At 56.2% G+C, this 15,631-nt stretch overlaps 1 protein-coding gene across 5 annotated transcripts in view; it reads right to left on the bottom strand.

Annotated features, from left to right (window-relative positions):
• CCDC88C (coiled-coil domain containing 88C) overlaps window positions 1-15,631 on the bottom strand; it is a 124,838-nt gene that overhangs the window by 47,060 nt on the left and 62,147 nt on the right. For all 5 annotated transcript variants that reach the window (XM_059059318.2, XM_067027891.1, XM_067027892.1 and 2 more), the window contains exons 5-12: window positions 14,510-14,568; window positions 13,421-13,504; window positions 10,878-11,018; window positions 10,318-10,502; window positions 9,615-9,696; window positions 9,120-9,278; window positions 1,528-1,674; window positions 737-881 (exon numbers count right to left, since the gene is read on the bottom strand). In XM_059059318.2, the coding sequence (XP_058915301.1) occupies window positions 737-881; window positions 1,528-1,674; window positions 9,120-9,278; window positions 9,615-9,696; window positions 10,318-10,502; window positions 10,878-11,018; window positions 13,421-13,504; window positions 14,510-14,568 (1,002 nt within the window). The remainder of the gene's footprint in view (window positions 1-736; window positions 882-1,527; window positions 1,675-9,119; window positions 9,279-9,614; window positions 9,697-10,317; window positions 10,503-10,877; window positions 11,019-13,420; window positions 13,505-14,509; window positions 14,569-15,631) is intronic.

Raw genomic sequence — 15,631 nt, 5'->3', positions numbered from 1 at the left:
CTGAAAAAGCAGCCCCCAAACCAGCCAAAAGCCCTATCTCGCTCTGTCCAGCTCTAAGTAAACAATAACTCGCACCATCGGGGGCACGTGTGCTATTTCTGAACACAGGAACTGCCTCATTGTTTGCTGGGCGCCGAAGCTTCCTGCTGTGGTGCTGACTGCTGCCCCACCCACGTTCCCCTGGCCGACACCCCATCTGTCTGCGCAGGGGCGGCGGTGCAAGCATAGGAGGGAAGAGAAGAGGCGTGGGTCCTGTGAGAAGCAGCCTCGTAGCAGCTCCCACCCAGAGAGACAGAGGACAGACTGCATCCGTCTTGCCCAATTATGCAAATGAAAGGAGGCAAGAATGCCCAAGGTACATTTCTAGTGGGGGTTAGTGACCACCGGGGACGTCTCCTGCCACCCAGAGCTTCCAACCGTCCACAGACGGGCCTGTGATGTCCTCCGGTGTCAGCGTGCTGTAATCTGGAAGCTCCTGGGACCGTCCATATGGGAACTGGGAAACCTGGCAACACTTGATTTGTGTCTCATGTCCTGACATCAAGGCTGCCAGAGCCCTCATGTTCTCCCTGGGGAGAAGGGTAATGAAACAGTTCCAAACGGCACTTGAAGGAAATCCTACTTACTTAGGGTGAATGGATGGCCTGACGTGGAAGGTTTAGAGCCGAGGGCTCCGCTCCTTAGATGAGGAAGCGGCCTCAGCCAGGCTGGCTCCCGGGCACCGGGCGCCACCTACCGTCGGACAGGTCTGCATTCTTGGACAGCTGCTCCAGCTCCCGGCCGAGGTGGGCGGATTCATTCATGCTCTGCTTCTGGGCAATCTCGAGGACCATGTTTTCTTCCAGCAGCTCCTCTATTCGCTTCTTATCCGTGTCCCGGTCCTAGCGCGGGAAGAAGGACGGAGTGAGAACGTGGCCGGGGGGCCCCCTCTGGACAGGCCCCGGCCCCCGTGCATCCACCCTCATTCCCCGAGGATGGATGGACCCCAGGCACCTGCTCACTTCCCTGCACAGAAATGAGAGCAACACAGGGCCCAGCTGTGAGAGTGACAGCCGCCGAAAGATACCTTGACTGGCAGTGGAGGTGATAAGAGAGCCGAGGTCTCTAACTGAACGCTGTCTGAACAAAGTGACTTACGGCCCAGGGCTTTAGAGCAAGTACCATGGTGACAGGTGGCTTCGAGGCTCTAGGGCGCCTAACATGCCTTGAGAAGCCTGTGAAGAAACTCACAAACCACAGCTCGGCCCACACCGTAAAAGCCAGCAGAGACCCTTCTTGCAGAAGACACACACGTCAGCTCATCTGGACAGAAAAGCAACCCAGACGTACCATCCTATCCGTCTGTAGGCGTTCAGTGGTGCCCACCCGAGCCCGCTGAGCTGAGCGAGCTACTCTCTGCAGTCAGCGAGCCGCTGTGTCGGCAGTGGCACCAAACCCAGTGACGGGAAAGCCAGAGAGGGGCGCGGCACAAACCCGAAACCTCCCCAATCTGTTTAGACACATCCGAGTGACACCAGCCTGCCGTACCAATTCCAGGTCGTGAAGCTTTGATTTCAGCTGCAGGTTCTCTTTCTCCAGCTCGTGCACTTTATCGCCCCGGGCTCGAGCGGCAGTCAGCTGTTCCTCCAGCATGGCCTTGGTTTCAATTAAAATGATATTATCTTCTCGCAGCTCCTGGGCAGCAAAAACAGACATGAGCACCATCAGATAAAGGCAGCTGGTTCCGGACGACAGGGCTCTGAGACCAGAGCTCCCCCGGGCCTCTGGACCAAAACAAACAATCCAGGGATAAGGCGGCGGCTGCTGCCGCGAGAGTTCTGTCTCCACTTTTGAGCACCGCCACCTTTTTCCCCGGGTCAGGCCAAATGGACTTTCTCGACTGAAAGAAAATATTTAAATCCGGGAAGGTAACTTTTCCTATGCCAGCCACAGTGCAAAGGCATGTGACATCGATAACCTGGGCTGGTCGGACAAGTGGACTCCACTGACAGATCCGGGACCTCGCCGAGCCTCCGTTTCCTTAACAAGGAAGGGGTGGGGCTAAGAGGCTGTCCCAGGTTCAAGGACTGAGTCCAGTCCTCTCGATGAATGTTGATTCATTCCACTGATCAGGGTCTTGGGGGAAAAACAGCTATTCAGACAAGCTTTCGTTCAATGCGCAGCCCGTATCTGAACACTTTACACACATACTCTTGGAAAAACAAGTTCTCAGCGATGTTCTGGAAACAGGGAGTCTTTAAGACGGTGAACCTCATAAATAAGTCCCTAGGCCTCCTGGGTGCCGGGCACGTGCTGGGTGTAGAATATGATGGCTGTTCCCTTGCAGGGTCCCTCACAGGCAAGGGGTCCGAGGAACTCTTGGTCCTGTGCATGCAGCCCAGCACACACAAGGGATTCCGATCTTTCACCTCATCTCTGCTGCCCTCCCCCACCGGTTAAGGGGCTTCTTGGTTTCTCCTCTCCCCAGAGTCCTTCCAGCACCACTCAGCATCTCTGGGGGACTGAGATTCCGCGGAATGCCTTCAGCTGGTGAACATGCTCACAGGGGAACGTGTCCGTTTCTCCCGGTGGGCAGTGTTCTAAGGCTTGCCCCGCTTTGGGGTTCTAACAGCTGGGAGCCAGGCTGGGAGCTCTGCTTATCCACCACCCGTTCATTCGCCCTGCAAAGGCCAGAATCTAAGATACTTGGTAGAGAGAAAACCGCAAGCCTTCCAGTCAGCGGACACAGTTCTGATCAAAGCCGTAAAAGGTATAATCATTGAAATTCTAAATTCCCTGGGCGCCCTCTCTCTGCTGGAGATGACGTCCGCTACGTGGCTGGCCCTGCACTAGGCACTGGCCGTCCCTGCCCTACTCACTCTTCACAGTGGCCCCTGGGGGAGGTAGGAACAGTGCCTTCCTATGGAGGAAGAGGCGGATTTGGGTAAATTAAGGAATAAGCCCAAAGTCACAAAGCCAGCAAGGGGTGAAGCTGGGAATCGAACCTGGGCCAGTGTGTTCTCTCCACTGCCCTCAAGCTGCCTGCAACCCATCCTCAAGGGGCTCGTGTGGATAAGAGGCCCAGACTATCAATAACAGTGTGAGCCACAGCAAACAGAGGGGTTTCAAGCAGGAAGAAGACCTGGTCCCCCCTCTCTGGCCACCGTCCCGTCCCCACTGTTGTCACCTGGCATTCCAACAGGTCTACACACCAGCACTCCCAGCCCTGAGCTCCCACAGCACAGGCCACCCCTTCATCCTCACGACCAACTCCTATTCAACCTCCAAAGCCCAGCCTGAGTTGGCTCCTCTGAGAAGTGGTGGCAGATTCTCTCTGTCCCACCTGCTGAGTCAGGTACTTGGGCTCCCAGAGCACCCTGGGTAGGCTGTGAGGCAATGGTGAGCTGGCCTGTCCTTCTCCCCCAGACTGTGAACTCCTGGGGGCAGGATACTCCACTCCTCTTGTGGGCCTCACGGAAGTGTTCAATGAACACCGGTCAGCTGAATCATGCCGTGAGGGGGAATCGCAGGTGGCACGCGAGGTGGGCCTTGAAGGCCTCAGAGATTTCCAACAGGCAGGGCCAGACAAGGGTGACCAGGAGCAGAAAATAGCACTGGGTAGGATGACTTCTAACCATCAGTACTATTCAAAAACATCTCAACTTTCTGGTGGTATCAACTTCCACCAAATATCAGGCGACAGAAATAACCAGCCGTGCACACCTCACTGCCTCAGAAGTTAGAAGCCAGATCTGCAAGAAAGTGAGCCCAGGCTCCCGCAGCAAGCCCAGGGCTCCGCCCCCAGGGAGACGCCCGCCTCCTTGCCTCCCGACAGCTGCCTGAGGCCAGCCCGCCGCTGAGGACCTGACCCCAACTGAATCAGGTGGCTATTTAAAGGCCTGACCCAGCCCGGCAAACAGCTGAGGGGCCACGTTTAGGAAGTCACAGGCCAGGCCTGACGGCTTGTCCCCAGGTGGCTCGAGAGCTGCCCCTGCTCGTCTTCGTGCTGACCATGAGCAGTGACTGGGAAAGCGGGCCGATGGCTCCGGTCCCCCGCCCGCCACATGCGCTACCAGCCGTGGCGTCGGAAGCAAACGCATGTCTCTCAACCATCGATCCCTCGTCCTCTGCTGGGCACGAAACCAGGGCCGAGGTGGGGATCAGAGGCGATGTCGCACATGAAGTAGTCCGTGCACGGGGCCCGAGGGCCAGTAAGCAGGTTGGCTGCCGTTATCACCATCTTGTCACGCCCCCGTGAGACACCGTTCAGGGCAGCACTCACTGAGCATCGCCAAGTGACAGGCTAACAAAAGCACCAAACTCCAGGAGGTGGGGCTGAAGCAAAGAAACAGTGGGCTCCTGCGCACCGCACTGGGGACCACAGCACCCAAGCCCCCCGCTAACCTCCGTCTGGTTCCGCTGCAGCCCCTGAAGCTTCATAGAGCACCAGCCTGCTTTTAAATTTCTGATTCGAGGAGCGTGGTGGACTGAACCATAAACCAAGCATCAGGTCTGTCCTGCTCTAACGTCTTCTTCTACTGAATTCTATCAAAACTCCTTAAAAGTCATTAGGAAACACAGAGGTCTCCCTACTCAAGGTGATCTTAGTTCCCGACATCTCAACACTCTCGGCTTACAACGTGATGTCCAGGCGCTGACATGAACTGCCAGAGGCCGGGCGTCCCTCTAGCCCCCACGGCGTCTGAGGCAGTGGCCGACGTCACCCTCTCCCCCAGCTCCCCTCCGCTGCACCCCTTTTGTCTGCGTGACCCCACCCCTTTTATTTCCTCCCTCCTTGGCAAGGCTGGGGTCCCAGAGGTGGAGAGAGGCATTTCAACGCCACCTTGGTCCACCTCTTCACCCACTGCGATTCTGGGCAAGTTATTAATTTATTCTCTGTTTTGTTATCTGAGAAAAGGAGAGGACCTAACGCTGGCTGCTCAACCTCACCAGGCCACCAGGGGGCTTAAATGGGATGATACGGTTTGAGCTTAACACAGTTAGTTCCTGGTGTGCGGAAGAAGCTGCATAAACACACAGTTATTGCTGCTCATTTAAAACCTCACTGCACCTACTGTGGGCCAGATCAAGGGTCTGTAAAGGGCCAGAGAGTAAATATTTCTGGCTTCTCGGGTCCTAAGTCTGTCACGAGGACTCAGCTCTGCAGGCACAGTTCAAAAGCAGCCACGGGCTGTGTGCAGGAGCAGGCGTAGCTGTGTTCCAACAACACACTTTACTTATAAGAGCTGATGGTGGGTCGGACACCGCCCCGGGACTGATGGTAGTTTGGCCATCTCTGAGCTGGACAATGTGGGCACCAAGGACTCAGACTCAAGGTCAGGAAGGCACAGATCCTGTCTTCAAGGAGCTCCCGGTGTGGGTGGGAAACAGGGGATGCATCATGACGACCCAACACGATGAGTCTGCCTGGGGGTAAGAAGGGGCCTAAAGGAACGGGGGGGCTGGGCTGGGCATGCAGCCCGCAGAGTGTGGCCTGCCCACCCCTCACCGGCCCTCCCTGTGTCGGGGAGATGCACTGGGCCGAGGGGCCTCAGGGGGCACCAGCGGACCTGAAGGGGACTGGGTTTGGCAGGAGCAGAGAGTTCCACGGGGACCGGAGTGGGTGTCAGAAGGGGTGGAGTGTGGACTTTACCCCAAGAGCAACGGGGAGGTGCCTGAGGAGCTCTGAGAAAGGCCACGCTGGCAGCAGCCCAGGCGGATGTGAACGGGAAGAGGCAGGGGGCAGAACAGCCAACTCGGATGCTTGTGGAGGGCATTCTGGAATAAAGATAATGTCATTCCTGCGCAGGCGCTGGAATAACGTGAACAAGCAACAATGGAGAAGGCCGGCCAGGCACCGGGACTCACTCTCCAAACATCCGCCTCGGCCAGGGACAGGCTGGGAGGTGGGGAAATGGGCTCTGGAGGATGGAGAGCACCTGGGGCTGCAGGAGGAGGTGGAGAAGAAAGAAGAATCAAGGCCGAGCCGGCTCTGGCTTGAGTACCTGCCTCGGTGGATGCTGAGTCCAGTCGAGAGACGGTATGGGTGGGTTGGAGGGAGGGAGGGACACTGGATTTGGACACGCTGACCTTGAGACAGACCGAGGTCTGGAGTGCGGGAGAAGCCTAGCCCAGAGATGAAGATTTGGGACCTGTTATTCTGTACGTGCCAGCTAAAGAAGGGGCAGAGGGGCAGAATCTGCCTGCCAATGCAGGGGACACGGGTTTCAAGCCCTGGTCTGGGAAGATCCCACATGTCGCAGAGCAGCTAAGCCCGTGCGTCACAACTACCGAGCCTGCGCTCTAGAGCCCGCGAGCCACAACTACTGAAGCCCGCGCACCTAGAGGCCGCGCTCCTCAACAAGAGAAGCCACCGCAGTGAGAAAGAAGCCCGTGCGTCGCAACGAAGAGTAGCCCCCACTCACTCCAACTAGAGAAAGCTCGCGTGCAGCAAGGAAGACCCAACACAGCCAAAATAAAAAAATAAAAAAATAAAAAAATAAATAAAAGAAGGGGCAGAAGGCAGAGAAGAAAGACATCATGGAGAAAGGCCAGGGCTTCCCTGGTGGCGCAGTGGTTGAGAATCCGCCTGCCGATGCAGGAGACACGGGTTCGTGCCCTGGTCCGGGAAGATCCCACATGCCGCGGAGCAACTAAGCCCGTGAGCCATGGCCGCTAGGCCTGCGCGTCCAGAGCCTGTGCTCCGCAACGGGAGAGGCCACAACAGTGAGAGGCCCGCGTACCGCAAAAAAAAAAAAAAAAAAAAAAAAAAGAAAGGCCAGATGGTAGAAGCAGAGCAAGGTGACCGCCACCCGCATGGGCCCAAGAAGACGGAGTTCGGGACTCAGGAAAGCCAGGCGAGTGCGGGGTGGAGGGTGGCGGTGTCCGAGCCCACGGAGAGGGTGGGCAAGGGAGGCTGGGAAGTGCCCACTGGGCTGGCCCAGGAGTCGTGGACCCTGATTCGCAAGCATGGTTCCAGGTGAGTGGAGGTAGAGGCCGACCTGGAGGACTGGGTGAGAAGGTGAGGCAAGGAGGGACACAGCTGGTGGTGCTCTCTCCTTTCAAACAGGCTCGGAGAGGGACCGGGCTAGCTCGAGCGGGTCGGGGGAGAGTGGGATGGGTTTGATTTTCTTTTTAATTACAGGTGGAAAAAAAAAAAATTAAAGGTGAGAGCATCTTGAAGGATCCCAAGGATGGGACTCAAATCAACAAATGTTATCTTGAGCACCTCCCCCTGCTGAAGATGATAGAGATGCAGTTTCTGACTTCACGAACTGTATTCTGTGGGGAGAGCTGCTGGAACCCCAGAGCGCAGGTGAGCGACCCTGCCTGGGGTCGGAGGGGCTTGGCCAGGGCGCAAGTCGAGCTGGGGCCCCGTTCCCCAGGCCCAGCCGGATGGGCAGGGCAGACCAAAACATAGCCCGTCTCCCCTCCTGAACCTGGGCACCGCGGGCGGGATGTCATAAGAATGCGATGTGTGTGTGCACCGCACCCCAGGACTGACCATTAACCCAGATCCCGACTGCCTTGCCAACAACCCAGGAATCACTGCATGGATTGGTTCCAGGGGCCCCCATCTCTGTGGAGAGGGGCTTGCTAGCGTAAGCTCACTGGAAACGTGCTCCTGTGTCACGAGACGCCAGGGCACAGGGGTCTCAGAGACGCCCAGACCACTCCTCCTTTCACAGATGGGGACAAGACTTGCCCAACACCCACCAAGTTGGTGTGGCAGCTAGGACCGTGCCCTGCTATGTCTCTGCCCCTCAGACTACTGTTTCTCTCAGAGCCGGCACAGACCAGGAAGCTATAAATCCCAGTGAGGAGCGGAGACAGGCCCACCTTATCTTCAGCCAGGACGCACACGGCAACAACGCGCCTGTCCTGAGTGTTGGGAAGGAATTTCAGACAACGACGAAACATGGGACAAGAGGAATCTCCCAGGCAATCTTTCTGCCTCTGTCCTCCTCCCACGCGGCCCCCTGGACAGCGGCCCCCGTGCCCCGGCAGCAGTGAGGTGCGACCATGCTTTGCAAAAGCAAGTCAAGGACCACTCCATGCATCCACCCCACACAGTCCCACTGTACCGAGGGGTGCCCACGCCGCTTTCCTCTCCTTGCTGTTTTAATCCTTACGTAAACCGGACTAGGACCCACATGAGAGCCACCGGAAGTTTAAAAACAAAACATGGAAATTCGTGCTCCATATTATTCTAACCAAAATTAACCTCGCCCTCGCCCTGAATCCCCATCCTTTACCTTTCCTCCCACGTGGCGCTAATGCATTCTTCCTTCCATGACACGCAGCTGTTTCTCAGCGGTGAGACTGGACAGGCTCCGGGGCAGGACAGCTGCGCCGCGTGCAGAGGAGCGCCCCTGCATGGCGGCCGTCCACGGCCGCGAGCGAGCCCGAGAGCACGACCATGTAACTCACTCTGCCCTGACGCCCGTCACGCCTAACACGGTCTCGCTCCGGAAGAGACAAAAACTCATGCTTCTTCCTTGCCCTCAGGGCTCTAGGTCCACACGAAGCCCCTGGCTAAGCACGGCGGATGGCACTTCTGCAGGTGGTTTGCAAGGACAACGCGCCGACTCCAACGTGCCACTAACATTCCTCAGGGAACAAACACTCCTTAAGGAGGTCTGAGGAACTAACGGGCCCTGGAGCACAGCCTTCCCCATCCCACCTCCGCCAGCCCAGGGGCCCCAGGGCCCCGTCTACGGCAGGGGGAGCATGTCAGGGCCAAACAGCCGTCCCCACGCACGCCTGCCAGCAGCTCGGCAGGAGGCCTTGAGCAGGGAGAGGGCAACACAGGGTCCCCGCGACCTGCGTTCAACCCCTTCAACAGCCACGTAGGTGGTGAGAAGAGACTTGGGGGTTATTTCTTACCGTCAGACGGGCCACTCAGTACGTCCTGATATCCTGATCTCACCCCGCTCGTTAAAACCATCTCCAAACCCCAAGATTGGCAGAGGGTGCAAAACACCTCATTTCTCAGAAAAGAGAGTCCAGGATCCTGCAGCTGACGCGAGGCAGTCAGGATTGGTGGGCAAAGCATCAGTGACCCCACCTGGATCCTGGTCTCTGTGCCCCCTTCAGCCCCGACAGCCTCCCCTGCATCCACCCGGAGGCTGGGCGCGTACCTCCATGCGGGCCTTGTAGAAGTCCACGTCGTGCAGCTTCTCCCGGCAGCGCACCAGCTCCATCTCTAGCCTCTCCACACGGTTGGCCTTCTCCCTCAGGGAATCGAGCTCATCGCGGTAGGCCCGAGCAGACCGGGCGTCAGCCGCCAGCTGGATATTCTGGGAGACAGGCAAAGCCAGGGGAGCCTAGCTTAGGGCGCCCCTCTGGGGAGGGAGGAGAGGGCCAGGTCTCTGAAGCGCGGAGTTTCCAGGACACCTCGGGGGCCGAGGGGCTCCACGTGCAGGCCACCGCGTGGGGTCCTCGCTCGCTGTCACTAAGAAACAGTCACCCCGCTCAGCCGTTCTCAGGACAACCGGCTCTCGGGCAGTGTTACTCTGAGCGGGAGGGCAACAGAAGCCTCTGCTGGAAGAACCCCTGAGCCTCAGCGACCGGGGAGCCCCAGCCACCCCGTCCCCTCGCCACACGCAGACACACAGACAGGCCTTCCTGCTCACCTCCTGCTTGACTTTCTGCAGCTCCAGCACCAGCTGATCGACCTCGTGCCTGGTGTCCACAAGCTGCTCCGTCTTCTCCTCCCTGGGGGCGATTCGGAGCGAGTGTGGTGAAAGGGCCCACCCGGCAAGCAGCGGAGCGGCCCGCCCCCCTGCAAGCCCCCAGCAGGAAAAGGAAAGGGAACTGCGTTTCTGGGGAGGAGGAGGGGAACCGGCATGTGTGGCTTGCAGAAATGTTCCTGACTCAAAGTCCTTTCCATTTTTAACTTTGCAACGCCCACCCTCAAACTGCATCCATTGGGCAGTGGGTTTCCCTCTGGGGGTACAGAGAGGTGAGGAGACCCCGGCTGCAGTGGCACCACATCACCGCCAGGCAGGCAGCAGGGCCCACCGGTGACGAGGCGGAGGCGGGCAGCTCCCGAGGTGATGGGCAAAGTGGCATATTCACCAGCCGCGGGCAACGGGGACGGCTCACCAGACGGGGGCGAGCCACATCCTCCCGCTGCAGCCAGAAACCACACCAGCGGGTGGGCATCTAAGCCCAGACGGCCTGAGCCCTAGAGACCCGGTAGAACCCCTCCTGGCGCAGGCCCGGGGGCCCAAGTCAGAGCTCTCCCTGTTCGCTGCGCCACACGTGCTAGAGGCGGGTGTTTGTGACACGCAGCCCGAGAGCAGAACGCACAGCCCAGCCGACCGGAGGACTCACAGCTCCTGCCTGACGCGGCGCAGCCTGGCCTTGGCGTCCGCCAGCTCCACGGCCAGGTGCTGCTTGTCCTCGCTGGAGAGGCTGCTGGTGGGGCTCGGGGTGGACTCGGCGCTGGAGGACTTGAGGGGGCTGGGCGGGTGCTGGGCCTGGAGGTAGTCCCGCTCCTGGGTGAGGTCCACGATCAGCTGCAGCGGGGCGGGCGGGGGAAGGGAAGGAGCGCTTGCACCCGAACTTGGGGCACAGTGGTCAGCGGACAAGAAGAAAGTGAGAGGCGTCGGCTGAGACTGAGAAACCAGGAGGAAGCAGGAGTGATGGGATGTGAAAAGGAGCGTGTGAGCTCCACGTTCGATGAACAGCTGGCTACCTTCCCACGGGGCTCTCGGAGGAGACCGCTGGCTGCAGGCAAAGTGCCCGGCTCCCACCCCCGCCAGAAACCAGAGAGACGGGACCAGCGGGCAGCAGGCTTGAGACGAAGAGTCAGGACGAGGAGTGTGGCCGCGCGGCCAGGGCCCAGGCGTCCCTCCCGGACCTGCCAGGCCACCACCCACCCGCGGACGCACCTCCGTGCACTCGTCCCTCTCGTCGATGAGCCGCCTGAGGTGAAAGACCATGTTCCTGGACAGGGCCTCCAGCTCCTCCGGGGCCACGTCCGGGAGCTCCAACCACTGCAGGTCGAACACGTTCTCCTGGTTGTGGGTCACCTGCGGGCACAGGTCAGGCGCTGCAGAGGTGGGCAGGGCACGGCCGGGGGTTCCGGGCGCTCCCCGACCCCGCAGCCAGGGGCCGGGGTCACGGCTGACTCGGTCCCCTGACGTCATTCACCCTCATTGACAGACTTTCCGTGGAGAGCGGCGGGCTCCTCAAGCGAGCGCAGACGCCCCCTCGGCCAAGTCCCACGAGCACAAGTCAGGCTGGGCGTTAAGTCGGTCTCAACACCGGCTGCTCCAAGAGGACACGGATTTTTTTTTTAATACCAGAGAGCTCTCCTTATAATACAGTATTTCCCTAAAAATATACTGTCCTCAGATATTCTTACTGAAGCACCAAAGGTAAGTCCTAGGGATGCCACGGGTGCAGAGAAGGGACTATATGTTAAAAAAAAAAGACAGAATCTAATGGGAATATGGCAAATGTTAAACATCTTAGGTTGGAACGTTGGGTGCATAACAACAATCTTACGTTACTTTTTGGGAAATGTTTCATCGCCTAAAACGATTTTCAGGTAAAAGCCTGTATCTCATCCTCACAGGCCACAGAAGAGCTCCTGGATCTTCCCTTTCCATCAGATGTGAGCGGAGGCCCGTAGCTACGTCTACGCTGGGCAGCCTCTTCAACGACCCTGCCGTCCTGACCTTCTCAACCCGACATCCCCAGACCAGCCAGAGGAGGCGGAAGATCCATTTCGAGTCCCCATCCTTCCAGTTTGGGAAGGTATTAAGCACACTCGAGCCTCAACAGGGGAAAACGAAAAGAAACGAGGGATATCCCCTCAGAGAGGCGCACCAAAAAAAGTTCTTCAGTTTTTCAGAGCAGTAAATGGAGAGAGAGAATAGGTTAAAAACAAAGAAACAAAGACAGGGCCCTTCAGTTTCTCAAAAGACACCTGCTCTCTTACCTCTCCTCCCTTACGAAGAAAGGCTGGGATTCAGTAAGTCTCCGAGAATCAGGAGAAAACTCACCCCGTTGTACAGGGCACCCTAAAGGTTCGGAATTGGGATTGAGAGGCCGGGTTCCAGGCCTGCTCCATACCAGTGTTTGGGAAAGGCCTGTGGGGAGGGGGTTCGGGGGTGCAACCACAGCTGCACACCAGTAACTCAGGGAGCTTGTAATTAAAGGCTTACGTGCCTCCTCCGAGTTCTGACTCAGTGGGTCTCCCGTGGGGCCCGGGCACCTGAATGTTTAAGAAGCACCCAACTAATTCTGAAGTCCTGTTTCCACGGCCAGTCACCGCAGGGCTTCTTTTTCGGGTGCATGCTTTTTTAAAAAATATATATATATATCCTGATGGCAGAACAGGGAAGGGGACACAGTGAGTAGCAAAGACCTAGCTAGTCTCGAGGACCTAGTCCCCAGATACATTTTCAAAACACACAGACACACGAGGAAAGTTAAAAGGCAGAATGGTTCTTAGGCTAACAGGTCACTGACACGAACGGCTGAGAATATCTCCTACAACACTGACGGGCTTTGCTGGACCCTCTACCTGCCGGAAGCTGCACCCGTCTCCTGCTTCAAATCCTGACTCAAGAGTCTGCAACCCACAGTGCCCTAGCCAGCTGCGGAAGCCCAGCAGCCCGTCCTCAGGGCCGGCGTGGGGAGCTCTGTGTTCAGCTGCCTCTGCCAGTTACACACCTGCTCCTACGTGCTCCCGCTCATGTCTTTTTCATGCATTTATCTCATCTGTCCAATTAGATGGCAGGCTGACCCACACCTCCTAAGATAATTAAAACGTACAAGGCTTCTTTTGGAGCAGGGTGGGGTGGAGGTCAGGGAACTAACTTCCAGGTGGGTGCTTGGTTTCCAAGGGAAACTACCCCTTCAGTTGATACCACCTCTGCCAAAGTCAACGGCGGAGGGGCTGCCCTTAGTGCAGAGCCCTCCTGACCCCACCCAGGGGGCCGAGTCTCCGGATACAGCCCTTCTGGGGCTCGCTGTTTTTTTAACTTCCCGAGGGGTGGCAGTTGTTTCTCTTGCCATGTCACTGACAGAAGCAGTGAATCTCTCTCTATAAGGATCAACCATTTGAAGCAGGGTGACATTTGCCAGGATACATTTTCAGGGACTGTAAATCAAATTCTGAGCCTAAACCACTTGACAGCTCTTAAAAATAGTCTGCGTCCATATTAGGCAAGAAGAAGAGGCAAAAGAAGACTTGATTGAGGTCTTTAAAAAAATTTTTTTTCATTTTAGCCGCCCCTTTTAGCTTGCTGACAGCCACGTTTCCAAATCGAATCAATTTATCCGTAGTATCTGAAGGCTAAAATTAGCAAAATCATTAATGGGTGATGTGCTCTGTAGACTTTTCACTGGTGGAGAGGGCCTGCCTGCTGGATGCCATGGGAGCAATGGTCCACGGCTAAGCCCCACAAAGCTCCCCGCCTACCTCCTGTATATGGGCCACGATCCCGGCCTGTGTCTCGATGTCCAGCTGTTTGATTCTTTCGATAAACTCCTCTTTCCTCTCACACTGTGGAGGGTTACAAGTGTTAATGAAAGTGTTTTACAAGGGCAATCTGGGGCTGCCAGAGCCACAGAAATAGTCTCAGAAGGAGACACCTACCCCACCCCTGGCTTTTTCTTCTACAATCAAGAGTGCTCTGCCCTCCTACCAGCCAGCCTCTCACACTGAGGTTTCTCTAGAAGCGGCTCAGACTACCTATATCTCACAATCACCTGAGTGGGGGTGTGTCTTTAAAAACACCGGGGGGGGGGGTGGGACACAGACAAGCTCTTCAGGGGATTCTTTAACAAGTAAAGATCTAGAATAGCTGGGGCTTCCCTGGTGGCGCAGTGGTTGAGAGTCCGCCTGCCGGTGTGGAGGACACGGGTTCGTGCCCCGGTCCGGGAAGGTCCCACGTGCCGCGGAGCGGCTGGGCCCGTGAGCCGTGGCCGCTGAGCCTGCGCGTCCGGAGCCTGTGCTCCGCAACGGGAGAGGCCACAACACTGAGAGGCCCCCGTACCGCAAAAAAAAAAAAAAGAATAGCTGGTTTACGGCAGCAGTTGGTAAACTTCATCTGTAAAGGGCCAGATGGTAAAAAAAAAAAAAAAAAAAATCTTAGACTGGACAGGCCATGGGTCTCAGCTCTGCCGGTGTAGTGTGAAAGCAGCCACAGGTAATATGTAAAGGAATCAGCATGGCTGTGTCCCCCTAAAACATTATTTACAAAAATAGGTGGCAGGTCAAATTTGGCCCACAAGTTGTGTGCTGATCCTTGCTCTAGATGTTCCTAAACTGGGGACAATTTGCTAATGGCACCGGCCCCAGGGGTCCCCACCTGGCCTCTTGCCCAAGGTGCACTGGTGCTAGAAATGGTTGCCACCTAAGCCGGTGTCACATCTCTCGCAGGAGCCCGGCGACCTTCCACCCTATTGGGCTGAAAGCAGCTTCACTCCCACCTCACCGAAGGGGGTGTTTTATTCCCACAAACCCAAACCTAAGAGCCCTCCTCTCTGCCCCCTGCCCAATCCCTACCTGGACAGCACAGCCCAGCACCAACAGCAGCACCTTCTTAATCTCCTCCATACTCTTCCCTAAATCAAAAGAGCAACATAGTTAATTAAGCTCAACTGTTTGTAAAATTTCACCAGTGATATATACATATCTGCTGCAGGCGGGGGGAAAAAAAAATCAAATAAGCTTAAAAAAAAAAAACCCTCTCTACCCAGTGATATGCACTTAAGGTGTACACACTCCATCTGTTTTCTCCATACGGGTTTGTTTTTTTCTTAAACCAAATGAGAATGCTGTCCATAACTATTTGCGGCCCTTTTCCGTTCACGTATAACATAAAATCTTTCCATGATAATTAATGAATACGAGCGTCGCTTTTTAGTGCGTGTGGTAAGCAAAGTACAATGGATGAGAACGGTCCCCAGAGATACTCAATGGACTCTGAAATAAGAACGGACACAAACTTGCCTTCCCATCCTGCAAAATCTCAAACAGAGGGAGGAGAAGGGTAAAGTGAACCCCCATGCTCATCACCCGCTTCACGTCGCCAGCATTTTGCACATTCGTTCCATCTCCTCCCCACCGCCGCCACCTTTGTTTCTCAATGTCTGGCTGCAGCACCCCCCAAAGCAAGTCCCAGACACCACACACACATTTTTGATGGTCTCATACTTACTTTGTAAAAAGGCCACAGACGAATTCAACCCTTTCCAGAGATCTGATTTTTCAATATCTTAATCTAAACGCATGATGCTACAAAGAACATCTTACAGCTAATTCTTTATGGATCTCCTGACTCCCTCCTCCAGGATAAACTCATCTTTCACGCTTTTCCTACTTCCAAACTGCCCTGCAGAAAGGCTCTGCCATTTTTCTCTCTCACAACCAATATACCATAAGCCCCCCTTGTCCACGCCCAGACCAACGCTGTTTTAACTACTCCTTCTCAGCTTTGCCAATCAGGCCAAAAAAATCGTTATTTCATCATTTTACACTGTGTCTTTTCCATTATGCTTGAGGCCAAATGCGTCTTAATCTGTTTATCAGTTTCAGTCACTTAAATAAACAGAGTCAGGACACAGGAGCGCCAGACCTGAGCTGGTGACCAGGAGGCCTGTGACGGGAACAAGCCGTACTCTTGTT

This window comes from Kogia breviceps, chromosome 3 (genome assembly GCF_026419965.1).
Source record: "Kogia breviceps isolate mKogBre1 chromosome 3, mKogBre1 haplotype 1, whole genome shotgun sequence".
Classification (NCBI taxonomy): Eukaryota; Metazoa; Chordata; class Mammalia; order Artiodactyla; family Physeteridae; genus Kogia; species Kogia breviceps.
Note: the sequence above shows the minus strand (reverse complement) of the source record. Positions and strands in the feature narration are given on the sequence as shown.